General features: G+C 36.8%; 1 protein-coding gene and 1 long non-coding RNA gene across 2 annotated transcripts; both read left to right on the plus strand.

Annotated features, from left to right (window-relative positions):
• Window positions 1-915: 915 nt before the first annotated feature.
• LOC132112564 (uncharacterized) lies at window positions 916-5,961 on the plus strand. Its single transcript, XR_009424986.1, has 2 exons — window positions 916-3,365; window positions 5,655-5,961. It is a non-coding gene; the product is annotated as an uncharacterized LOC132112564 (long non-coding RNA).
• A 17,804-nt stretch (window positions 5,962-23,765) lies between these two features.
• LOC132112568 (type II iodothyronine deiodinase-like) lies at window positions 23,766-27,184 on the plus strand. The gene is made up of 2 exons (XM_059520098.1): window positions 23,766-24,302; window positions 25,568-27,184. Exons 1-2 carry the CDS (start codon window positions 24,084-24,086, stop codon window positions 26,123-26,125), a joined length of 777 nt encoding a protein of 258 aa, XP_059376081.1. The 5' UTR covers window positions 23,766-24,083; the 3' UTR covers window positions 26,126-27,184.
• The last annotated feature ends 500 nt before the right edge of the window (window positions 27,185-27,684 follow it).

A 27,684-nucleotide genomic window follows, 5' to 3' on the forward strand; every position in this document is an offset into this window, starting at 1 on the left:
AATCGAGAGCCTGTTGATTTTGGCCCCGTGTCTGTGCAGCTTTGTGCTTGTTGTGATAGCTCTGATGCCATGAGAATTTTACAATGGCTCTGCTGTTTGTCTTCGCTGTTCCGTCTCCCTAAAGCTGATGACCCCGCAATGGCTAGATAGACTACTTTAATCCAGAAAAGCTCATGTATTTGATGGTTGGCCGCAGAGTAGGCTCTTGCTTTCCTAGAGAATGCAATTGTCTCCTCAGAATGGACTGGCCTTATTCGCTGCTGTTAAGGTCCATAGTTCACGCTGTAGAACAGTGGCTATTGTAGAAAGGTCACTGTGGTGCACGCTCACTCACGCCAGGCACTACAGCCTGACAAAAGCTTCTTTGATTGAGTTTTAGTGGTGAGCCAGGTAATCTAAGAGGCTTCAGACCCTCTCTGAAGAGGTCAGGGTTTATCTTCTTTCGTGGAAAATCAAGAAGGAAAAATATTTTAATCTATTCGCGGCTAAGGAGGCATTGATGAGCTGCATGGTCTTGTTATTGGAAACACTCATCTAAATATGACAATTTACTCAGAATTTGGATTCTGAATAAATATAGAAAGAACATTAGTGGTGAATGGGGCATTGATGGTGGTTACTAGAATTACTGACCAAAGTAGAAAAATTTCCAGCTCAAGTCTCTGATTCTTGAATATACGTATATGGAGTTGTAAGCTGGATTGGTCACATTGTCATGTGATTTGTCATCATTTATGCCCCTAATAGAAATTGTACCAAAGTAATGTAATATGACAGAACATATCAAGAAGATATCATACACATATACATACATATATATATATATTCATATATATATATATATATATATATGCTAACTTTATTAAAAAGCAGTGTTAAATGTATTCATTCTATATCCATATTCTCCTCCTCTGGGCCTATGTGTGTGTGTGTGTGTGTGCATATAATAAACCACATCTCTTTAGCAGACTCACCCTTCTCTCTGGGTTCTGCTGAACCTGTTGCACCTTGGTTCCCCACTGCTGCGCTGACAGCCTCCTTGCCTCTTTGAATCTCCCCAGCCGTTTTCTGTAACCCTGACCTCTCTTAGGGAGTTTATGGCCATTTTAGTGTCCAATATGTTTCCATTCCTTGGATGAACAACTTCCTTCCAATCCCCTTGGCTCTTGGCTCCCTCCTCTCATTTTGTCTCCTCTGCTATGCCTCTTGACTCATGGTCCATCCCCTCCCCAATCAAATCTCTGCTCACAGGTTAACCGTGAGCATTAAATAATGTGAACATTAAATATTGATTTGAGTTAATAGAATTGTTTTTTTTTGTCTTAATTTAAAAAAAAATCTGAATTCCAAGATTCAAAGAAAGTTTTTTTCATTGTTCCACGCCTCAGATTTCTGAGTTTGCATCTCACACTTTTTTTTTTTCTTCACTTTTTTTTCCACCGAAAAAATAAAAAAGGCAATTTTAACTTTTTATCTCATAATTTGGACTTCATTGTGTCGGAATTGTGAGATATAAACTTAGATCACTGTGTAATTATAGGAACAATAGGTCCATACTGAGGGTTTGCACTCATTCAACTCCTTTTTATTGTTTCACATCCTTTCTGTATCTGTACAAAAATTCATATTTTGTTTCATTCAGTTGCTATCTTACAAGCACTCATTTTGAGTGTAGCATTGATTGAATGTTTGCAAAGCTGCTCTGTATCCTATACTCTACAAGCAGTATTTCTGTTGCACTGCAAGTGATTTGTATTATAATGATAAGATTCCCAATTGCTCTGAGATATGAAACTTAAAAGAGTTTTGGCAAGTCAGCCAGCCTTGTGTTACTGAGTATGAGAGCTTTTGCAAATAACCTCCAGGTGGATGGGACTCTTTGATTTGTTCAGAATGTTAAATGAAGTGCATCAACGATTCAGATTACAGATGTCCAATCAGAAAGCAAGTGTTGCCTTTGTGGGCGCTTGCACAATGTAGTTCAATAGAGAGACAAAACAGTGTCTCTATTGTATTACAACTTCATGTAGCATGATATAATCACCCACAATTCCTGTCCACTCACTCTCCTGCTGTCATGCCATTCAAGTGTGAGACATTAATTGTTGTAAACGCTTTAATTAAATCTTTCTGTTTCAGCCTTTCTATTCATTTCCTCATTTCTCTCAGGATTTGTGTCAAATGTTGTCCTGACACAGATTTTCTTATGACAGTGGCCTATTTATTGCCTTTAATTGATGAACAAAGATGCAGTATACAGATACAGTTTCACTTCGCCAATCAGTGGTCCTGAACATGGAATTTTTAATTGTTGCTCTTGAAAAGTACTCCGAAGTTTTCTGGAAGCTCAGCTCATGGGAACAACATCATAGGGTGCTTTTGGAGGGGACTATGTTTAGACCAGTGATTCTTAAACCACAAGATGATAATTATTTAAAAGAACATGTATTGAAATGCTAAAATTACAATTTCAAATAAGCTAGAAGTTAAATAAGTTAACAGCATCAATAAAGCATGTATTTTGTTTTAACAAAGGAATAGTGCTTTAAAGCATTCATTTCATGTTTTGATATTCATTGCTATTCAATTTTAATTAACAGTTCTAGTTTCTTATAATGGGGGCTTTTGAGCATTGACTTTGAGAACCACTGATCTAGACTAGAGCTCTTGTAATACCATTCTTGACGTAATACTGAAATGTAGTTTAATGAAACATTGTGGCTAGGTGCAGTACTTAAGATTTATTCAAATTGAATGTAATTAGATTGCAAATGCACGTAAAGAGAAAATTCAGTCCCTTGGTTCACTTAGTCTTTCAGCAGCTGTAGTGTTGCTGGTATTTCCAATGTTTCAGTGTCAGCACTACTGATATTGACTTTTAATAGCTAGCGTCTGTCTGGAAGGGGTCAAAGTCAACAGCAGACTGACTGTTTGTACGGAAAGGTTTTTTAAGCCTTACACCTCTTTTACGCAACATTACCAAATCTCTTGCTCTCTAACTGTCTTCCTCTTGTCCTCTTACAAAAATATTGGAAACCTCTTGTTAAATAATAGCATATTATTAATAATGACCCATGAATGACTCTGAAACCACTTACAATCCAATACAACTGTTCTATATTAATTTTTATGTTGTTTTGGTTTTACAGAAATAGAAGGGAAGAAAATGAACTTCGTATGACATAATACTGACTTCCAGACCAAACCATTTGGATTTGATACAAGCCCTCAGTGTTATTCTGCAGGAGAACACTGGGATGCCAAGAAGTGAAGGGCAGACTGAAGCTGCATTTAATCCCTTAACTGTTGATGTCACTCACAACATGATCCAGTCTCAGATAAAAAGACCCTCCGCCTATAGGTAAGTTTTGGTTGAGAACATAATGTTGTTCAAAGGTGTATATAGGTAATCCCTTCAATACTGTGGCAAATGATTATATCTAAACAGAAAAATAGCCATAATATGGATTTGGATTTATAGACTCAGTTGTCCAATAAAAGGCAAAAATGTCAGCCACATAGGGCAAGAGGGATAACTCACACAATATTGCATTCCCACAGACAATGGGAAAAAATATCAACCATCACTATTAAAGGAATAGTTCACCAATAAAAAAACTAAGGTTAAAGTTACAAAAATTAAGATAAAGATAAATTGTCTTAATGATGGATATGTTTCTAACACACACAGCTATGTGGATTATTGTGATGTTTTTATCAGCTGTTTGGATTCTCATTCTGACGGCACCCATTCACTGCAGAGGATCCATAGGTGAGCAAGAGTTTGAATGCTAAATTTCACCAAATTGGTAATGATAAAGAAACAAACATATCTACATCTTGGCCTGAGGGGGAGTAAATTGTCAGCAAATTTTCAGTTTTGTTTTTTTCTTTTAAAAATCTATTTCCAGTGACAATCAAAAGGTATTTATTAATTTTTTTTTAGTGTATTCTCTAGTTTGTAAGAAAAACATAAGCGAAGGCACTACTGGTGCTTTTAAGACCCCAAAAACCATTATGTTGAGCTGAAAAAAGTGTATCGCTGACCTACAGTTAGGAATATGTGGCAACACGTCACCACCTTACAGATACAATTAACTTTCATCTTTTTAGGGTAAAAAATACACATGTACTGACTCTGAAACTCCAAGTTTCAGTCTGATACAGCTGTCTTGTCCAGAGATGTGTTTGGCCTTGTACCAACACTCCTAACTAGCCATTTCTCTCAAGCTGGGAGGCTTTAGCATTACAGCCAAAAGGTGTTATGGATGGATCTCTTGATTCCTGTTTTTGGCAGAGCAGAGTATATTTGCCTACGTCCCATGAACAGCTGTAGGATAAAGAACTCACTATTAAAAACATTTAAACTGGGGGGAATTCCCATTTACGTAGTTCATTTGGTAACAAGATTTTATATCGGCACAGGCATGACTAATGCTACACACCCATTGTTATTGCAAAGTTCTTAAAGCAAATTTATTTTCCATTTGAAATTAGTATACTATACTGTAATGCATTCATTTATTTTTGCAATAAAAAATCACTTCAAAAGCGGAATGGATTTATGCAGTATTGCATGCAGTAACATGCAAAGCAATGCATTTATATTGCCTGATGTGGTTTGCATTGTATATTATGAATACCTTTTTAATACTTTATATACAGGTTTCAGGTATTAGCATTTATGCAATACCAATAATAGCAACATGTTATTGTAGAAACCAGAGTCATGTTATAGCAGGCCAAGTAGCAATGATAACAGAAGCATGTCATCTTAGAATGAGATAGCAATATTTCAAATATGTACTCCAGTATCCCCACGAGGCTTGGAAAATGAATGGATATCAGTCCCACGAGGACAAGCAGCTTGAAAAATGGATGGATATATATGTGGGTTCTTGGGGATACTGGAGCATAATATACATGTGTGTGTTTGTATGAATGGGTGTCTAACTGCATCAGTTTTAACTGAGGTTAAACATAGAATTTATTACATGTATTAAAGATCCTCATGACATTAGCAAGGCCTATGGTTGAACCCGCCACGTTGGCTCCCTCAGTGCATCAATTGTTTCCTCTTTATACAAGAGCAGGCCAGTTCTCATGATGAGAAAAACAGAAACCCAGAGCAGCAGAAGAGCAGGAGAGAACATGATGAGTTTCACACACTGAACAGTTAATGAAGTAACAACATTTTTTTGTTGTTGTTTTTTTGTTGTTTGTTTTTTGGAGGGGCTGTTGAATCTTTAATATCTTGTGTATTCTTCAGTTAATTGGGAAGTGTGTTACGCGTAATGTATAATTTTATAATGTCATGCATTTTTTAAAATACAAACTGTTAATTAAAAAAGCATGTTAGAATGAATTCTGTTTTTATTTTTATTTTATTTTTTATCATTTGGGATGAAAAATATTTTGCTGCTGACCCACAGAGATTTACCCATCTCTATAGGGATGAGACATTAAACCAGTTAATATCAAATCTGGCCAGACATTCAGGCTGTCTTATCACACAGACTGCTATTTATAGTTTGGCTGACCCAGGTTCATGTTTGTAGTGATGCTCTGCTGTCAGTTTTGTTGGGACATAAATAAGGGCTTCACACTGTGATCGACAGTCTCTGATATTCTCCTTTTCATTTGCTTTGTTCCAGGAAAAGTGAACCTGCGACCTCCAGGTGTCAGGCATGCCAGTCTGTGGAGTAAAGAGCAGTTCGTTAGTTGAATTGCCATTTGATGCTTAAGTGTCTACCACAACATCCTACAGTAACTGACAAACTATGTCTTTACATACACCCTTTCTCTCTCTTAAAATCTGTCCTTTTTCAAGTCCAAGTATTATTCTGAAAGACTTTGTTCCAGTCCAGATTTGATGAACGTTAAACATGATATTATACTTTGTGCACCAACTGTTTTAGGAAAAACAATGCGTTTTATTAAAGTCACATTCATTTTCCTGCAGCTGTACTAAAAAAAAGGGTATTTTTTGAGGTGGCTTGGGTGAGATCTAAAGCTAAATTAACTCTGAATAGTCCAACGCATGGGTTGAGGTATGGTATGGTGCAAAAAACCCTTCATGGAGCTTATTTAAGCCATATGTGTTACATAGATCTGAACTTACTCACCCTTTGAAAGTCATGCCACGTCTGGAGGATACACTCAATGACCTGCACTTGTGGAGATTCTTGATTGTGTTGCTTCCTTTAGCCCAGCATGCAACTGTAACCGATATATTAGATAATGATTTTTAACATTTTAATACATAAACCTTAAATTCTAATTTTCATTTATGTTAGAGAAGTCTGACTATGTATGAATCTGGAAAAGCACAAATAGAAAGAGAAAAGTTTTAATTCAAACCATTACTTGAACTAGTTATTGTTGCAAGAATTCATGTTGTAGCTGTAATTTGCTGTGTTTATTTTCTATTTGTTTATTAAAGCAATAAATGTAAAGTTGAGAATGTACTCATCTTCAGACCATGCAAGATGAGTTGAGTATTCTATTCATTGGAACAGATTTAGAGAGATTTGCAGTAAATGGGTGCCATCAGAATCCAAAATCGCTAACAGAAACATCACAATAATCCACATTCAATGCACATGACTCCAGTCCACCAATCTTATGCAGTGAAAAGCTGCATGTCTGTAATAAACAAATCCATTTTAAGGTGTTTTTAACTTCAACCTAGCTAAAATACAAGTTCTCGATCCATAATATTGCTTTATCCATTAAAAATAGTATCCATTAAGTTCTTGTATGAATTAGGAGAGAAATATACACAGATCAAGCCATTTTTACAAGTAAAAGCAGTCAGGAACAGTTATAAACCGATAAATCTGAGAGTGAGAGGACAACAGATGATGTACTTTTTTCACTGGAGGAAGTATTTATTATCATATCAATAATGGACTTGTATTTTGTCCAGAAACAACAGTTTGAAGTTAAAATGTGCAGTTTTTTTTTTGCTTCATGACACATTAATTGATAGGCTGAAGCTGTGTGGATTACTTGTGGATTATTGTGATGTTTTTATCAGCTGTTTGGACTCTCATTCTGACGGCACCCATTCACATTGGTGAGCAAGTGATGAAATCACTTCCAAGTGATGAGATCATCTCCAAATCTGTTCTTATGGAGAAACAAACTCATCTACATCTTTGCTAGCCATGTGATGGCTCTTTGTTAATACAGTATAGTCTACATTTATTTAACTTTTCTTTTCTCTTCTTTTCTTTTCAGTTTCTTAATTTCCCTTGGCCAAACTGGAACATCGTAGCCCTCAGCCCTTCATTAACCAGAACTTCATGTTAATTTCTTTTCAGTGTGGATTAAAAAAGCACATGAGAATGTGGGTTGATGGGGGGGGGGGGGGGGGGTAAATACAATTCACTACCTTCCAAACTTTCAGGCAGCTTGTTTTTCTATAACAGCTAAACCAGGAAAGGACATTCTGTTCATTGTCACGCAGGCTCTGACCACACGGACAAAGCCTTTTGTACACAATCAATGTTTTTTGGTGTTAATGAAGGCCTTTGTAGAAAAGAAAGGACCCTGAATAACGGGTTCCGTGTATATTTTACCTGTCATCAAGTCAATGATAATGAGAGGAGAAGAGAGTTATATTTCTATGGATGGATAATCCATAAACCTGGCATGAGTGCAGGCTGTCTGAATCGGAGAGGAAGATCTTATGTCTGGCTGGAGGCAAAGGGGAGACATTGTTCTGGTTTAGGTGCCAACGCCAGCTCATTACTATAGCACACTAGTTCATGGGTTCATGAGTTGTATGAGAGGTGGAGGATCATCTTGATTACTGAGAGATTAATGTAACCGATCAATGATTTCTTGGAAATCGTTGGAGGCGGAGGGGGTAGATCTCTGTCGCATGCATGCTGCGAAAAAATGAAGGGAAAAGTCAAATGTTTCGTAATTGTTCGGATCGTATTTCTTCAGTGGCGGTCATTTTCTTGAGCTGTTTCTTATTATTATGTAAGGTTATGATCTTTTTTGTTTTGGTATGGTGCACTTTCCTCTCTGCCAAAGTGGTTTTGAAAGTTATGTAAGGCTAGTAACAGTTAAGCGTGTCCTGCTAAAGTGTCTCCTGTGGTTTCATATAGTAGCTAACGTTGCTTGCATGAATGCTTTCTCCTCTATTCGTTTAGAAACACTAAGACTTGACACTTGGAAGCACCGTCTGTCCTCCGTTTAACCTTTTGGAGTAGGTACAAAATCAATGAAGCGTTACTATTAAAGTTCTTGTGGAACAAAACCATGTTTTATTGCTCACAATTGGGGTTCATGATGCCGTTACATAACAAATGCTGTGAGAATTTATGTGATGCTCTTTAAAAGCATATGGTTTTTAGTAATTCTATGGACTCCTGATAACACAAACTTAACAATAACGCGAACAATGTCAGCTCCTCACACTCAACACATTTTTGTGCTCCTTTTTTGTAACTGACTCCGTGTTGGTGCGGTGAGACATTATGTTTGCTCAGTACACAGCATGCAGCGAACACTCCTGTTAAACTTAAATCTTTTCACAGAAACCAATGAATTCCTGTGAAATAGCTGTACGTGGAAAGCTCAGATTATTTTGATGCATTAAGGGCTTGAAAACAAGTCTAGACAGACACTGATCTGAATTGGGTGAGGGGTCATGGTGCAGCACTGTGGAAGCTGTTCAGAACATGTGGACTAGCATTGTGGTGGTGAGTTTTGCAGGGCATGCATCACTATTAATGTTGCTTATATTCAAGGTATTAAACTTCACTGCATAACTCATCCTGCACCATTCGTGCTATGGTCATGAATGACACCTCATATCACACAACTTGTCAAGAAGAGGTGTGCTGGTACTCTTCTAAGATATAAGGCAAAATTCTCATGACAGCTGATAAGGTGAAAAACCCATAAACTTACATTGAAGAAGATAATGCCCTAAAAAGCACCCAGAACATTAAGGAATCACATAGCAACATACTGTAAATAACACAAAAATAAAACGTGAATTTGTAAATATTTGTATAAATATCCAAACCACTCATTCAACACTGTCCAACAAAGCCATTTCACAATTTTTGGGGTAATTCAGTGCTTGAATTGGTACAGTCTTAAATATAGTAAAATCTGTTTTACAAAAAGCTAAAAATTTGTTTTTTTAATATTTTCTTACGGCCATACCACCCTTAGCGCGTGTGATTAAAGAAATAGTTCACCTCTAAATAAAAATCGGATGAAAATTCACTCACCTTTAGGCCATCTAAGATGTAGATGAGTTTGTTTCTTCATCAGAACAGATTTGGAGAAATTTAGCTCATCCTCTGCAGTGAATGGGTGCCGTCAGAATGAGATCTCAAACAGCTGATAAAAACATCAAAAGAATTCACAAGTAATCCACAGGAGTCCATCAGTTAATGTCTGGTGAAGTGAAAAGCTGGCTGCTTATAAGAAACAAATCCATTATTAAAGAGTTTCAACTTTAAAACCATTGCTTCTAGCTAAAATATGAATCAATAATCCCTGATAGACATGTTGTTTTGCCGATTGGTTTTCTTATTGACCCTGTACTGTAGTTGAAAGTGAAAGTGAAGTGACGTATGGCCAAGCATGGTGACCCATACTCAGAATTTGTGCTCTGCATTTAACCAATCCAAGTGCACACACACACCCCCACCCTGAGCAGTTCCATATAGCTTTTACTATTACAGTTTTTAACTTTGGATATAAAAATAAATATAAAAAAAACTTATTAAAATATGGATGGATTTATGGATTTAGAAAAGTGAAAATATATGAATTTATGGAAATTGTTATTTATTTTGGACTAAAAAACTCCTTGTTTCAGGAATCTGTCAGGGCATTAGAAAGTGAAAAAAAAAAAGTCCTGCTTGGGCACACTATTTGTTTTTATCTTAGTTATGACTCAAAGACCACAGAATAAAAACATTGTGTAATTTATGCCCACTAACACAAATCAGAAAGCCATTTATTCCACTTGTTTATAGAAACATAATTGTACAAAGTTTTTGTAAATAAATATCCCACGAAATACACGGTACATCCAGGAATCCTGCATTTTCAACCCTTGAGGTGATTGTGTTCAGATTGGTGTGGTGAAAGGAGATTCATTTTCTTACTCTTTCTTTGCACTCTCTAAAGAATTTCCTTTTAATTTGACTTTTGATTTTCTCACAGTCCTGCAGTTCAGTCTAAAAAGAGCACAGCATTAAAATCTGCAGATTATTATGATTTCTTTGTAATAAGCATCTTTTTCTTTATTTGGCCTGTATGTACACTACATGCTCACCAAGGATGCATTTAATACTACCACTACAAATAATAATGTAAAATATTATTACCATTTAAATTAATAGTTTTTCATCAAATTATAACTTAAAATGAAATATATAAATATATATAAAATTCCTGTGAAGGCAAAGCTGAGTTTTCAGCTGTCATTCCTCCAGTCTTCAGTGTGACATGATTCTTCACAAATCATTCTTATATGCCGATTTGCTGCTCAAAAAACATTTCTCATTATTATCAAATTTTGAAAGAAGTTGTGCTGCTTAATAGTTTTGTGTAAAATGTGGCACATTTTTTTTCAGGATTTTTTTAATGTATAGAAAGCATTAGAATAACATCCTGCACCTGCTTTAATATTACACATTGTAAACTTGGATTGCATACACTGTAAAAAATGACTGTGATTTTAACTGTAAAAAACTGTGAAAATGCTACAGTACAAACCTGTTTACTGGTTAACAGTAATTTCCTGTAAAATTTACAGGGAAAAAACTTAAACTTACGTTCCCAGAATTCTCGGAGTTGCATTTCAAATTTTGTTTGAATTTGATGGTTTTTCTTTGAAATAACTATGTTTCTTCTTAATTTTTTCTCATCTGTTATGTTAATTAGGTTTGTATGTTACATAAAATGTTGTTAAATTAATGGTTATTGCATATTTCAGTTTAATGAGTCTCACCATGATGGTGTTTAGTGCTTGTGTGAATGACACCGTGCACCTTCTATGTATCTTATTATTTAAAAGCTGCTTGTGATGGGCTTTGTTTTACCACATGACTCTCTCATCACCACCTGCTTTTGGTGGTTACCAGTGTAATACAAAGGTACAAAACAGATTTCAGTGCTTCTATAAGTTCGTATATTAATATTATATCAGTTAAATTATGGTATTAAACTGTAAATATAAAATAAAACCGTTAAACCTACAACAGTGTAACTGTAACTTTTTTACGGTATAAAACCGTTAAACCAAAAACGGTTTTACCGTATTTTTTACGGTATAATTCTGGCAACCACAGCTGCCGGTTTTTTACCGTATATTTTACAGAATATTTTTAACAGTGTATGGCTAAATGAGGAATCCTAAGTACTGGACTTAGTAACATGTTTAACAATAGAGCAGTTGTACAAAAGCCATTATTCTCAAGCAGCACTCTGTGTTGGAGGGTTTTTGTGTGATACTGGATTTGTAATGGACAAAGATGACATGCATATACATCAGTTATGATAGCAAGGGCTGTACAGGCTGTATTTTTCATTTTTTATGATTATGTGGTGACCAGACAGTGTTTATTCTCGGTGGAAAGAAGGCCCAGATGCATTTTTTTTTCTCATATAGACACTATTCCACCCTCAGCTGTCTCTCCACCCTGTGCATTCCACCCCCCTCAAAGGCAGCCAAAATACAGGAAACAGTTCAAACTGTTTATACATGAGACTATGCAAACGTTACTCAAAGACAGCAGGGTTCCCAGGAATTTTCATTTTCCATTTCAGACCTATATAAAAGCCTATATTTCTCTGCATGTGTTTGGTGTTTCCTTTCAGTAAATATAACTTGCGGTCAGACATTTTAACTCAAACACAAATTAGGCTAGCTCACCAAAAAAAAAAAAAAGGCAATTCTGTCACACTTTCAAACCTATATGACTTCTTTTTTCCCCTATATATCACAAAAAGAAGACAATTGGCAGAATGTCTGTGTGCTTAAAACACACACACACACACACACACACACACACACACACACACACACACTCACAAAACAAGCATAACATGACATTGGTCCAAATGATCCATGCGTTATATTTGAAGACTTTTGAACATATATGACTGCTTTGGTTAGAAATAGAATGATATTTAAGTCAATTGCTCATAGTCTTATCCTTTGCCGTAGCTCTCAAATCTCATTGGTGCAATGTGTATACACATACTTTATTATTTAGAGAGTCATGGATGGTTTCTAGACACACAAGGATCAGTGACAATTGGCATCTTTGACAACAAGCCTATAGGGTGAAATGTTTTGCCATATTTGAATGCGCAAGTGCACAAAGATCACATGGAATAAATGGTTATTTTACATTGACTTTATTTTTGGTCAAAGACAAATTAGGATTTTTAAAAAAAAATTCTGTGATCAGTTTACACATTGATTAAATGCAAATTACTGCCCCATGAAGTACTGAATTACTCAACAATTTGTGTTTTTCAGTCTCATGCATGGTTCCATTTACGAAGCATCTGAATCATTTCAGTGTGCTTACCAGCAAAACATCTGCAGAAACATTCCTGCACCTGCCAAACTTGCAATTAATCATTTCCAGGATAGTGACTTGGATTTTAATCAGGAAAATATAACGTGTCTGAAACAGACAGAGGGAAGTAATGATTGTAATCATCTCTCCCATGCAGTATTTCTCCCAGGTACGTTAATGAGGCCTGGATAAGAAGTGGGATATCGGACAGCTCCTAAACATCATTAGTTAGGGATTCAGTATCATTAGTAAGAGATTCTGTCTCATTTCATAAAAAATGCATTGAGACAAAAAGCAGCCACAGCTTTAGCTTTCTTTCCATTCTCTCTCCTAATCAGTCTTTCTCTTGCTCATGCATGAGTATCATTTTGTCTTTTATTCCACCTGTACAATAAAGCTGTATGGATCGAGCTTGGCAAGTCTAAATTTCCAGTGTATAATTTTGGGTAATTCCATGTTTCATGGTTTGTAGTTTGTGCATTCAATGAAATATAGAGATGTTTTCTGCAAATTGTAGACTTTTTTTTTTAATCTGGGGACTGAAAAGATTCACACCTCAATGTCCTCAGTGTGAAGAGATGGATCTCAAAATCATACAGTCACAGCTTAAAAGGATTCAAATATGTAAAAGATGCTGGAAAACTGAAGAATTTGTGGGGCATGGAGGATTTTTTCTGAAGAACAGTGCTCAGTTTAACTATTCAGAACAAAAAAAGGGACTCATAACTTTCATTAAAAAAAGTAACAGTCGTTGATCATCCAGGTAACCAGGCACAGTATAAAGAACTGCATGACAAAGAGAACCCAGAACAATCTTTAGAATTTTTCAGTCCCCCCCCCCCCACACAGAACAAAGTCATACAGATTTGGAATTACATGAGGATGAGTAAATTATGAAAAAAATCTATCATTTAAAATGGTGAAATAGTCTTTAAAGCTCAACAATGGTTCAATGAGGATAAAGGGACATACCGTATACACACATAATAATTGCAGCAGGCTAATCTCTTTAAAGTTGTTTGCAGAAAAAAGTCAATTTTGCTGATTAATTTACGTCAGAGCTACAGAGATTATGGAGATTTACAGTATTAATCCAATCATCCTAAATCCTGTTATTTTTTACTTTTGAATAATGACACAATTAGCTTAAGTACTAATACAGCTAATGTGCAAGGGGTACGTAAAACCATTGATAAAATCAGCCTGGATGCCAGAAAATGTGTTTATTTCAGTTTTCTGGACGTCACTGACCTTTCAAAGTAATGAATATTAAGCATACTGGCTTTGTCGACTGTCCTGCGGTCAGGTGCTGGTTGCGAATCCCCCTGGAGTAGAATCGACAGTTCTCACAGGAAACTGATCACTACCCCAGGTAAAGTTTACAACTGTAAAATATTTTTTTGAGTTATGGACTGTTTCTAAGAAGATCCCAGAACACCTTTCCAGTGCATTTTCCCTTGATAATGGTGTGAGCCATGCAGAAACAATCTAGTGTTACACACCATGACTCAGGTTTGCCAGAACTCCCGGATGTGTTTATAACTTTTGAATGGCTGGAATCAAAGCTTAATTCTTTATCCCGGTTTAAGAGTTTATTCTTTTTCAAGCATCTTTCTTGTTTCAAAGTTATTCCCTTTGAGGATGAAATATCAAATGTAGAGTTTTAACGCAAAGAGCAGAAATCCTCTAATTATAATTGAATTTCTTTCTGAACATACATTCAGAAAACCAGGTTTTAGAGCCCAAACTGGAGATCCTGCTTACCTCATGTTCAGACTGTAGAGTTTACACAGACTGTCTAGCAAACAATACAATTGGCACGGACAAGACAAACAAAACAAAATACTGTACACATGAGCGTAAAGAAACTCCACGCCAGCATTTCTAGGAAATTTGCAGGAGGTCTCTCATTCGAAAGAATGGAGCCACACTTGGCTTGTGGAAGGCCAAAGTCCTTGACTGTGTACAGTTCACAACTTGAGGAAAAGGATGAATGTGGTGCCTGTTTCCTCAAGTAGGCTGTAAAAAATCAACACTTTTTTCTTTTCTTGAAGTTAGCAGACAAATTCCTAATAATTCTTCTGGAGGCTTTGAACGTTTTGGCACATGTTTTCTTGTGCAGTTTCAGTGAATAAAGCTGATTATTGCACTAATATTATTGGGCATTAAGGTTATAATTCAGAGGTGGTGATGTGAGGAAGGTTTGTTGTTTTCACAGGGTTTGTACTGAACAACTGACTTTTGAATGCTGCTTTGTGTGCAAACCGTTGTTTAAGAATGAGCTAATCGATGCCGTGTGTTGTTGATTTTTGGAGCTAAATAATTCTGCATGAGAAAAATAGCTTGCAGTGCTTCCAAGAGCTCTGGGCGATTTCTAAGTATTTTGGTGGATATTTATTTGTCTCATAGAAAGGCTATCTTTGTGGTGCTTATTTTTTCTGTTTGTTGTATATGGTTTTCATAGGTTTCCTAAGGTGCTCAGATCATGAGCGTCACTAGTCCATTTTTAGGGGGGCTATAGCTAATCAGCAACCCTAAAATTTTGCGATTAACTCTATAAACTGTATACGAATTTGTGATCACTTCAGTCCCCTTTAAATTTCAGATGAAAATGCTGACAGACTTTGATCGGCTCCTCCCCGTCTTTCAGCGCATTCTTTTTTCAATTTTCAGGGGGCCCAGAGCGAGAAACAGAGGGCAAGGTGTGCGTTTATCAGTAGATTGTTATAATATCTGCTTCTGTGCACTTCTTTGTCATAAATCCAGTTTACAAAATATCATGGGGGAGCTATAATTGGTTCCTCATCTACTATAGCCTAGAGTTTTTACTGCGTTCACCCGCCATCCCATCAGAGCTTTTACCTCCAGCAAAAATGAAGAAAATATGAACAATATAAAATGATCATGTTGCCATTTTCATTTTAAATTTTAACTTGCAATATAATACCTATTCCAGTGCATGTGGCAAAGAGGTTTGCAAACTTGAACTAAGGAAATAGGGTTGTTCTAGAAATGCAAACAGTCAAATTTTGTGTTTGTACAGTAAACAGGTTGTGTGTGTGAGATCATGAAGGCTTGAATTTGGGTTATTCAGCACTCAAATGTTATACTCATCATTTACTTGCTCAACTTTTTATTTGCTTAAACCTAAAATGCAAATGATTGTCAACGGTAAATTACTATCATTTTTCAGTCACGCACTTGTGATGATTTGATGAAGTGGCAGTTTGAAGCAATGCTGCTTCTGTCACAGCTGGGCAGGCATTCAGAGAACCCATAAGCCTTTAGATGTAATCCCTGCACATTTGATTCCTGATTCCTGCCAGCGAAACCCGCTGCTGACCCACTTGACAGTTCTTCATTACATTTTCAGTCAAAACATAAGCCCAGTCTGCAGACCCCACTGTTTGTGCTGTTATATAAGTATGTGCTGGCTCTCAGATTCTGTGGTGTGTGAGAGAGACTGTTAATCCTGTTCTGTGTATCAGGATGAGAAGGTTGAACTGAAGTTCAAACACACAAAATCAGGATTTTTTGATAAACAGAAAGTAAGAAACAGAAACAGAAAGTCTGCATAACAGACATTTTTATTAGTGCTCCCAAAGCTGTTGATTTTAGTGGTTGCCCGGGGTGAGAAACCATCAAAACAATTTTAAAATGATTGGATTGGATAATTTATTATTTTCTATTAGAGTCAGACTTTAATTTAATCAGAGTTAATTTTTCATATCACCTATTTTTCTTTTCAAAATGATGCTGATAGAATTTGTAAAGAAAGCATACAAAATAAAAAAGTCTGCATAACAGACATTTTTATTAGTGCTCCCAAAGCTGTTGATTTTAGTGGTTGCCCGGGGTGAGAAACCATCAAAACAATTTTAAAATGATTGGAAAGTTCGCTGAAATGCCCACAGTAAACTATCCTTACATTTACAGCACTCTGAGCCAAGTAGCACACAGTCATGCACTTTTGAGACAGCTTAAACCTCTTATATGTCCAGGAAAGACAGGTTGACGTGGTGCACAGAGAGTGCATTTAGAATGGGTCACCGTCTCTCCGTTTACACTCGATGCAGAGGTAGTAATTGAATTTTTGGCTACAATCCTGTTATACGTTGTTGTGGATAAAGCCGTTGCAAGCCAAATTTGCATTCTAAAGCTCATTGTCTGTTGGCTTAATTCCTGCTTGTACACAGTGCACAGATGGGAGTAAATATTTGTGGGGAACATATGAATCAGTGGAGGCAGTTTACAATTCCAAGCTACAACAATTACACAAACATACAATCCACCTTGACTCACTGAATGACTAAAACGGATGAGGATGTAGCCAACTGGTGTGCTGCTGAGATCATAGCATGTGTTCGTTTTACTGCTGCCACTAAGTAAAAGAGTCTTTAATGGTTTGTATAACGTTTCCAGCCCTACTCCACTATTAATTCAGTATTCAACACTAGTTTTACTAATGCTAAATACAATTCTGACATTCCAGGGGTTTGCTTTATGCAATGGCTGATAAAACGAGGTATGTTTCTGAATAGAGTTTGCTGAGTTTTTGGCAATCGAAAAGTATGCAGCCCCACCTTCAGTGAAGTCATGGTCAGGTTTAGCATTACACATCTCATCATTCATCTAATGTTAAATTAGCCTTATCTTGCAATATTAACTCATTTGGATCAAGTTTTATCTGGCACTGGTGTTATCAGGAGAATTTCAGATGTAGCATTTTCATAAATGCAGTTTTTTCTTTCATTTACAGCATTCTTGTCATAGAAGTTGGACATGAAGGGCTATGAGTTCATATTGTATGCACTGCTAAGGGACCCTAAAGTCAAAAATGAGATGGCACATGTTTATGTGTGAAAAGTGAAATTTTCCATCTGAAAAAATCTGAGACGTCATAACAATTACAAACTCTCCACAACCACAGCTAAAGCAGGAAATAATTGATTTGAGGAATAAATAAAAACTGCCGTCTCAAAATAATCTTCAAAAAATGAATGATTATTCTGCTCTGGCAAGGATCTTCTGGCAACTTTTGCCAATATACATATTTATGTCCCTGTAAACATAAACTGCATAGCATATTATAGACTTTATGGCTCTGCATATTTTTGTAATGTGCTGTTGCCTGAAGTTCTTTGACGACTTCATTTCCAAAAACAACAATCCATCATGCCACATGAATTAGACTGAGCTGAAAAGCATAATTGCGACACTTTTTTGGCTCTGTCCTGGACTTAGTTAGAAAGATGTTGAACTATAGTAGCAAACACTACAGAGCGGACACCCAAACACGAGCAAGATTGTTCTATAAGGAAAGACGACGAACCTGTCGACCCGTGGCAAGTCTTTAAGTTGAATGTCAAGTCTGAGGGACCCGCCAAGAGCTGGTCATGAAAGGGAAAGCAATATTCATCAATCCTGCTATTGTTACAGCACTATTCATTTGGGAATAGCTGATGTATAAGATAAAAAGATTTTCATAATTTCCCCATCCCCTGCTATCCTCCATGATTTGTTTTGGACAAAGATCTAAGGTGAAAATGACTATATGCAGCCTCTCATGTAAACACTGTGTACACAAGTAGAGATTGATATGTGTGTTTGAGATGCAAATGACCACTGGACAAAGGAATCCTTGTGTTGCTGACCTTAATTGGCCTGGATGAAGTTTCTGGGTCAATGGGATAATAGACAGTGCTGCCGTTATCGCTTTGCCGCATATCTGGATCCACGCTGGGGGTCATCACCCTGAGATTCAAGAGCTTTGATCGCTGCCTTCTGATGAACTTGGTCATTAGACGTAAAGAATTCGGTTGAACCACTTTGGCAAGGAATCTGGAACCTTCGTGATAAACAAGAGCAAACACTGTTGAGGATGGCTTCATGCTGTCAATGACAATGGAGAAATATTTGTGGTAGAGGCCACAGCCTTTGACTCACTTTCAATGGGTGAGAGAGTATTGCGTTAAGTGTCGTGCGTCAGAACTCAGAATTATGCTCCTCCAACTGCAGCAATGATAAGCATCCCCTTATCTGCAGAATCTACAATGATTATCTAATCTTAACAAACAAACATATCCTGCCTTGTCCTGACACGCTTGGCCTTTAATTAGAAATATGAGGCAAACATCTTCCACAGCTATCTATCTATCTATCTATCTATCTATCTATCTATCTATCTATCTATCTATCTATCTATCTATCTATCTATCTATCTATCTATCTATCTATCTATCTATCTATCTATCTATCTATCTATCTATCTATCTATCTATCTATCTATCTGTCTGTCTGTCTGTCTATCTATCTATACATTTCTATCTATCTATCAAAATGTAAAATCTTGTACAAAGTAAATAAATAAAATTGGTTAAATGACAGCTACGGCTACGACTACGGCTGCCAAACAAAAACCATAAAATGACAGTAAAATATCTTTATTAAAAAAACTGCAAAAACATTAATTTTTACAGACATTTTCATTACAAATTTTACATTTAATTTTACAGATTTTTCCTTGTTTGAATTAAGATATTTTTCTTTAATTTTACAGTTTTTGTTTGGCAGCAATAGTTGCCTGTCATTTGACCGTTATTTTATGGATTTCTCCCTGTTTGAATTACAATATTTTACTTTAACTCTATGGTTTTTGTTTTGCAGCTGTTGCTGCCAGCAATTTGACAGTTTTTTTTTTTTGTATAAGTTTATTTCTTTTTTCTTTTTTTTTACTGTGTAAATCCACAATATTCTACTGACTCCTGTGGGCTCCATATAACTCTGATAATACATGTAGACAAACATTACATTGTTTTTGAATTCTGAATCCTAGCTTTTTAAGTGTAATAAGTAAAACCAAAACATACAAGACCATAAGTGACAGACACAGCAGATAAAGAGCAAATCTTCTCTAAATTGCCAGTAATCAGTTGGATCCTTGGTGTATCTTGGGGTAAAAAAAAAAATATAGATTATGCCACAAGACACCTGTTTTATATGGTTTTAAAACAAATTTAGAGCAAAGAAAATATTTCCAAGTCACAACATCTAACTACTGGGGTGCCTCAGAGCTTAGTTCTTGGACCGCTTCTCTGCTCTGTAAACATGGCATCACTACTGTGGGTTCTGTCATTCAGAAACATGGCTTTTCATAGCACTGCTATGCTGATGACACTCAACTCTACCTCTCTTTCCATCCTGATGATCCAACGATAGCTGCTCGCATCTCAGCTTGTCTACCAGACATTTCTTGCTGGATGAAGGACCATCTTCTTCAACTCAACCTTGTCAAGACAGAACTGCTTGTGGATCAAACACATCGTTTCATCACAATTTCACAATTTTAGGCACATCAACCATAACTCATTCAAAAACAGTCAGAAACCTTGGAGTTATGACTGATGATCAGCTAACTTTCTAAAACCACATTGCTAAAACTGTCCGGTCCTGCAGATTTGCTTAATTCAACATCAAGAAGATCAGGCTCTTTCTTTCGGAAAATTCTGCACAACTCTTTATTCAAGCTCTTGTTCTGTCCAGGTTGGAATACTGCAATGCTCTCTTGGCAGGTCTTTCAGCCAGTTTTATCAAACCTTTACAATTAAACCAGTATCCAGCAAGATAAATTTTTTAGCGAGCCAAAAAGAATGCACGTCACACCCCTGTTTATCAACTGGCACTAGCTACCAATAGTTGCTCACATAAAATTCAAGGCATTAATGTTTGCCTACAAAACCACCACCGGCTCTGCACCCAGTTATTATGCCATCCCAAAGGGGCACAAAATCACTTTCACAGACTTTTAAATTAAATGTTCCCTCCTGGTGGAATGACCTGCCCAACACAGTCCAAGCAGTTGAATCCTTAGCCATCATTAAGAATTGGCTAAAAACACATCTCTTCCATCTTTATTTGAGCCTCTAACTAAGGTTTAGTCAATGTTAGTCCTGGATTGCTGATGTCCTGCAGAGTTTCAATCCAAACCTAATGAAACACCTGAACAAGCTAATCAGTGTCTTCAGGATTACTAAGCCTACAGGCAGGTGAATTTTTTTCAGGGTTGGAGCTAACCTCTGCAGGATAGCGGTAGGAGGATAGGGGGGTGCCCAAACTCGGTCCTGGAGGGCCAGCGTCCTGCAGAGTTTAGATCCAACCCAAATTAAACACACCTGAACCAGCTAATAAAGCTCTTATAAGCATACTAGAAACTTCCTGGTATGTGTGTTGAGGCAAGTTGGAGATAAACTCTGCAGGACACAGCCCTCCTGGGCTGATTTTGGTTACCCCTGCTCTAGCACTCTCTATTCTTATTTTATTCTTTATTAAAAAACAAACAAAAACCTATAGCTTCTCTAATATTTTATGTATTCTATCCATTTTCTTTTAATTTATTATACAATTAAAAAAGGCAAAAAGTCCTCCAACACTAGCTTGCTCTATTCTTTTTTCTTTCTTTTTCCATCTGCTAAATGTCTAAATGTAAATGTGAATGAAAACAAAACAAACAAACAAATAAAAAAAAACAATAGTGTGATTATTCCATTAAATATAATATAAGTATGTATTAATGTTCATATGAAATGAATACTCACTTCCTCTGAAGATCATGTAGCAGAATAGTTTTATTCCTAAAACTTCTGGATCATGAGAGGAAAGCGCATACACACAAATTAATATTAATTTGTTTAATAAAAAATACTATAGACTTACTGACAGAGACATTGTCTTGCAAAAATGTACTCCCTAGCTCCATACAAAACCTTCACATTAGATCCAAAATCGTGGTTTGCAAATATTACTGTTCTTCAGAGTCCAAGGAGCGTGCTTTCAGGTCATCACTGTTAAATGAGTTTACATGACAGTGTTCTTAGATTACTCAATCCAAAATTCTGTCACTTTTCATGAGTTTGATCTTAAAACTAGCTGACAGTAGGGGTGGATGATGTGACCATATTATTTCACAATACAGGAAATTGTATTACATAATTAATACATTACAATATAGTGTTTTGTATTTATTTATTATGTTGTATAAAAAAGATCAAAGTTCAAAATCACAAACAATAGGAAAAATGCAATAGAACAGAGATAAAAGTAAAAAAAGTTTTTCAGATACAGTAGTTTTATTTAACATGAATTAAAGACTAAAGTAAAAATGACACTGAGTTGTCTTTCTATATGAAATTTTATGAACTAATATAAAATTATTCTTAAACATACAAATGTTATTCTATAGCAAATAGTGTTGCAACTATGGAAAGAAAACTTGTTTTAAATGAAAGATTACAAATGTGTCTACTTATTTTTATTTGTAGGCTTATTTTATTATATTTGATTAATTGGTCTATTTAGTAAAAAGTTTTTTTTTCACATATGCTTACAACCAGGGTTAGGATCATCTGTGCTATTCACTGTACATCCATCATTTACCTCAGATTTTAGGGTTAAGTTAGGGTTATGTTTAGGCCTATGTTTTCAGACAAGATAAACAAAATATGTTGATTCAGGAACAGATCTTACTTGGCAAAATCATGGCAGCCGTGTGTGTGTGTACATGTTTGAATATGCTTGTGCAGTTACACTGACATGACCAATAACCCTTTTTTATTTTAAAAAATCCATGATCTTTCCTTTCAAACCTTGTGCAGCAGTGGCATTTTCTGTTTTTTTTTTGGTCCTTTACTGTTCTGCAGTGTTACACATCCTGTTGGTTAACCCTCAGTCCACTGTAATGTAAAAATACTGCCATAATTGCATTTGCATACAAGTTACAAAAATTGTCTACAAACTTTTATTTAACAGTCATTTCAAGACTATGATATCAGATATCAGATATCATTTCCCACTGATTTTAGGAATAAAATATGGGTAGGATTAGGTTTAGGGCTAGGGATTGGGTTAAGTTGATATTTTTAGACAATAATGTTGATCCAGGAACATGTCTTGGCAAAATCACGGCGACCGCTGATGGCAGTAAATTGTTATAGCCTTTGTGATATGAGACAATGTAAATGGAAAATGTTGATCTTTTCAACAGAAAGTGACAGTCGTTTAGTTATTCATAAGTAAAGACAATGTATTGGCTCTAAGCCAGAGCGATATTCTTTCATGAACATTGTTATCCTTGCTGTCCGACTAATTCAACAATAATTGAGCAGTTTGATAATGCATGTATTGTAATTCATTTCAACACTATGCTTGCAGCAAGATGATGCTTAGTCCTGTAACCTCACACCAAGGTGTTTACATAATACAAAGAAATGCACATTTGACAAATTGAGGATTTTAAATGATCCACCTTTGACATATATTGCATGCTGGGATAGATTCCAGCACTTTCACACCCTTTTCTACATGTTCTGCATTTTATAGTATTCAAATGTCTCTAGGCTCTCACACACTCCAAATGCAAATTTGGGGAGTTTGAGCTTGTTAAAAAAATATGTGTGCTTTTCTCATCTCTATTCACAATTTCCTTTGTAAAGCATTTTGGATCAGCTGATGTGTGGGTAAAGGTCTGTAAGTTTCAACCTGGAGAGCAGTGCAGCTTTGTACTCTTTAAATTTGCAATATTTGTGCTCAGAGTTTGAATGTTAAATTTCACCTAAATATAAAACTTTACTTTAAAATCAGAAAGAAGAACTTAAAATTATTAGTATTGACAAAATATTTAATACAGTTTACTGTTTACTGTTTTAAGAAAACAGGAAGAAATACTGTATACACAATACAGTAATTTTCATGTTTTATACAGGTTCATTTACAGATATTGTTTGTAATTTTAATAAGTGTTCTTTAAAAATATGACTTTTTTAACTATCTATCTATCTATCTATCTATCTATCTATCTATCTATCTATCTATCTATCTATCTATCTATCTGTCTATCTGTCTGTCTGTCTGTCTGTCTGTCTGACTGACAGTGTTCAATAACATTTAGAACTGCTATATTATTACAAAACACATTTATAAACAGAAGATTGATATCATGCAAATCAGGCATTCAATTCATGCAAACGTGTCTTTTCATGCAGGGACACGTAATCTCCTTTTTAAATCAGCAACTGATGTTAAAAAGCCCTGAATCTGTTCTCATCTATTATTGCATGTCCCGTCCGGAGAAAAAGCCCTCTTTATGTCATCACGCCCCCACCAGCCCCGCGGGCTTTATTTCAGAGCCCGGAATGATTTACGGTATAAAAAGACGCAGAGCGACTCAGGAACCTGCCCAACGGGTAGCCTTTAGTTAATTGTAGAGCGGAAAGGAGGGGGACGTTTGGCACCAGCGCTCCTCTGTGCGTAAAGACGCCTGATGTTTGGACAGACGCAGATTCGGGCTCACCGCGCGCAAACGCCCACATCCTTAGGTCGGCTCTGCTTCCTTTGGGTGAATGAAAGTTTCCTAGAAGGGGGACAGCAAAGAAGATGATATCTGAGCAGGATGAGTCGGAAAGGTGAACTTAAATAAGCATAAGTGCGCGACAACCACCTGTTATAAATCAGCGCGAAATGGGCATGCTTAGTGTGGACCTCCTGGTAACTTTGCAGATCTTGCCTGGTTTCTTCTCCAACTGCCTGTTTTTCGTGCTTTATGATTCGATAGTGCTAGTAAAGCGTGTGGTGTCACTCCTGAGCTGCTCGGGCTCCACGGGTGAGTGGCAGCGCATGTTAACCACAGCCGGCGTGCGCTCCATATGGAACAGCTTTCTGATGGATGCCTACAAACAGGTAAGCTGAGAGCACAAGACTCGGTCTGCTCACTGTGGAGTAAGACTCAGACAAGTTCAAAGGGCTTTAGGGATTATTTGTCTTTATTGTTTTAATGTTAAATAGACATAATGCAATGTTTGGTTAGACTCGTGTCCACGTTACAGTTGCTATATTTACTCGTAGGCTACTGGATTATATCAATTTACACACAGTGATGTCAAATTGGCTTTAAAGTGCATTTAAAATCAACAGATGTTGATGAAAATGATGTAAATTAAGGACAATGTACGTTTTATGTTATGAACACTTTGCATTTACAGTTATTATTATTTTAATTAGTTTTCAGTTTGCATGCAGTAAACGTATCACGGTGACATCAAGTTAAATGGATGAAAGTATGTTCTTTAAAGCATTTGTTGCATTTGTTTACAGTGTGGTGTACAACCTCTAACTAATTTTGAATATATATTTGCTCAATTTTCAAAACGTGACATTTGGCACAATTCTAATCCTTATAAAGGTGTGTGAACTTTGTCCTCCAGACAGTCAGCGACCTCTCGGGTCAATGCTCTTAATTCATTAAATGTCTGGATTCACATTCCTGTTACTTTTTAACAAAAAAATCAATCAAATCACACAGTGTGGTAAGATGCACTTGCTTAATGTGCATCCATTGACCTCAACCATTAACTATATCATTGTTTGGCTTCAAAGTCTCGCTGAGGAAATCATTTAGCGTAAAAATAACGTCAGTGACTCAGATGTTTTTTTTTTTTTTTTTTTTTTTTGGCAGCAGAGTGAAGATTAGTTTTGTGTGTGTTTCCAGGTGTTAACAGTGCCAAAATGCATTTGCCCTTATAAAGTCACAGAAATGGCATTTTAGACATCTGAATACTAACAAATATTTGGCTCAAAAGTCTATTGTGAGATCAGAGAGATCATGTGCTGTTTTTCTACAAGATGCTTAAAAGTTCTTACAGATGGTGTTAAGGTGCAAGCCCAAAACATTGATTTAGAGCAGTGACAAAGCTCCAAAGAATTTGTGTTTGTGTGTTTTTTTTTGTATGTATACAACTGTGAATGTGAGATCTCAGGCCTGGTGACATCACTCAAGTCTCCATAACAACAGAGGCCAATAAACCCACTAAGCCAAAGTGAAGTAATTTTCAGTGTAGTCATGAGACTACTCTTTCGGCTGGCCACTAGGCATTATGGCTCATTGCCCATGTAACTTTAATGTTCTCAACAATATTAATATGTGAATGTGGAACTGTTTTGTTCAGGTGAAGCTGGGCGAAGCTGCTCCAAACTCCAAGGTGGTGAAGGTTCCTGGCATCAACAGATGCTGGAGCGTCAGCGGTAAGACCCACAATGAGTGCCATCTGCTGGACTTTGAGTCTCCCGACCGCCCGTTAGTGGTCAACTTTGGCTCGGCCACTTGACCCCCCTTTATAAGCCAACTGCCGGTTTTCCGGCGGATGGTGGAGGAATTCTCAGATGTGGCAGACTTCCTGCTTGTCTACATCGATGAGGCTCACCCCTCAGATGGCTGGGCGGCTCCTCCAATGGAGAACTTTTCATTTGAAGTGAGGAAACACCGTAATCTGGAGGAGAGAATGTTTGCCGCCCGGACACTTCTGGAGCATTTCTCTTTGCCTCCTCAGTGCCAATTGGTAGCAGATTGCATGGACAACAATGCCAATGTAGCCTACGGTGTGGCCTACGAGCGGGTTTGCATTGTGCAGAAGAATAAAATCGCTTACCTAGGGGGTAAGGGTCCATTTTTCTACAACCTTAAAAATGTTCGGCACTGGCTCGAGAAGAGCTACGGGAAGCGATAATTTCTTTGAAAAAGGGGTCAAATAGCATTTTTTGTGAATGCTATAAGATTTTATTTTTGTATAATGGAGAGAAATCGAGAGTTTGAGAGTAGTGCTTTTTGAACTGTTTAACGGTGGCTCCGGTGGAAACACTTGGGCTAGGGTCCAGGTCATTTTCTTGAATTGTCTAAAATGATCAGCAGGTGTCCTACATTCCTAACCACTTTACAAAAAGAATGAAATGAATATAGACTTTAAATACTGACCGTGTGGTTTGCACTTAAATTTTGAGATTACATTGTTGCCGGAAAAATAATTTGTAGATGCACTATTAATAACTTAATGTAGAGTTAAAGTGTGCAATATTTTTATGCGACATAACATATATTGCTTACAAAAGAAAACCAAATTGCTGAAAAGAAGAGAAAGCACAAGTACCCGGCTTTTATATGAAAAGAGAATAATTTATTTTTATTGACATTCAATGTTTATTTTTAATATGTGGCCTGTTTTGCGCTTGTAACGCTTTCCCTTACCCTTTTCAATTGACAATCGTACATATTCCATGTACCATCAGCTTTTACATCCCTGATACACTGTTCAGTTCATTTGCACCGGTAATAAAAGCATTCCCGGCATCCCATTATGAAAACGACTAACTCATTCGACCCGTATTGTACTTAACAATCACCTAATGAATGGCCTCAGCCACCGAACTTAGCTTCAGTGCAGTGTACGGGAAAGCTGATGAAAATTTTTTTACTCCTGAATGTTAGAGAAAAGTTTTCGAATGTCATCGACAGATCGGCAGTCACTTATTTGGGTAAATACGGCGCTGGTGTGCACATGAAAATCACAGACGAAATGGTCTTCTGTCCTGTCTGTGGTTGGATGACAGACCACACCTCTCTGTCCTGATCCAAATGAGCACGACTGCTAACATGCTGAAACAATCACTCTGAATCTGAATCAGTCTGAAGGCTTTGAGTTTTGTTCCACAGAACTGTTTTCATGTACTACAACCATCCTCTTGCTTTTAATGAGAAAAAGGCAAGAAAAATAAAGTTGAACTGCTGCTGACTGAGACTTTCCCCCCAGTTTTTGTGTTTGATTCTGGGAAATTTCAATGAGGGGTGATTGGATTGAAAAAGGGAGGGAAAAAGTTCCAGATGGAGAAAATGTTGCATGATGATCAATAAAAAAAAGGAAAAGGAAATGCACCAGCCGTAAGGGGTCGAGGAGTACATGTGCTTTTTTCCCCTCCCCATTAAATATGTGTCTGCATAGTGATGGGTCTGAACATGTGCAACACAATCAAACCGTGTGACGCAGAGGTCTCTGGCTGAACTTCTGCGTCTTCGAGGCTGCCAATAACTAAATAGCAAAGGCTCAGGGAGAACATGTCCCTGGGAAGCACCATGAAACAGAACCCCTTGTTGTGGCCGGGCATCGCTTATCCGAGCGGAACTAGTCCATTTGGACCACTAAGACGTTATTCACAGACTGTCTCAGTCTTGGAAGGAATCGTGCTGCACGATGGAGCAGGGAGGTTGCCAACGTTAAAGATGGAGGCATCGGAA

The sequence above is a fragment of the Carassius carassius genome, chromosome 32 (genome assembly GCF_963082965.1).
Source record: "Carassius carassius chromosome 32, fCarCar2.1, whole genome shotgun sequence".
NCBI lineage: Eukaryota > Metazoa > Chordata > Actinopteri > Cypriniformes > Cyprinidae > Carassius > Carassius carassius.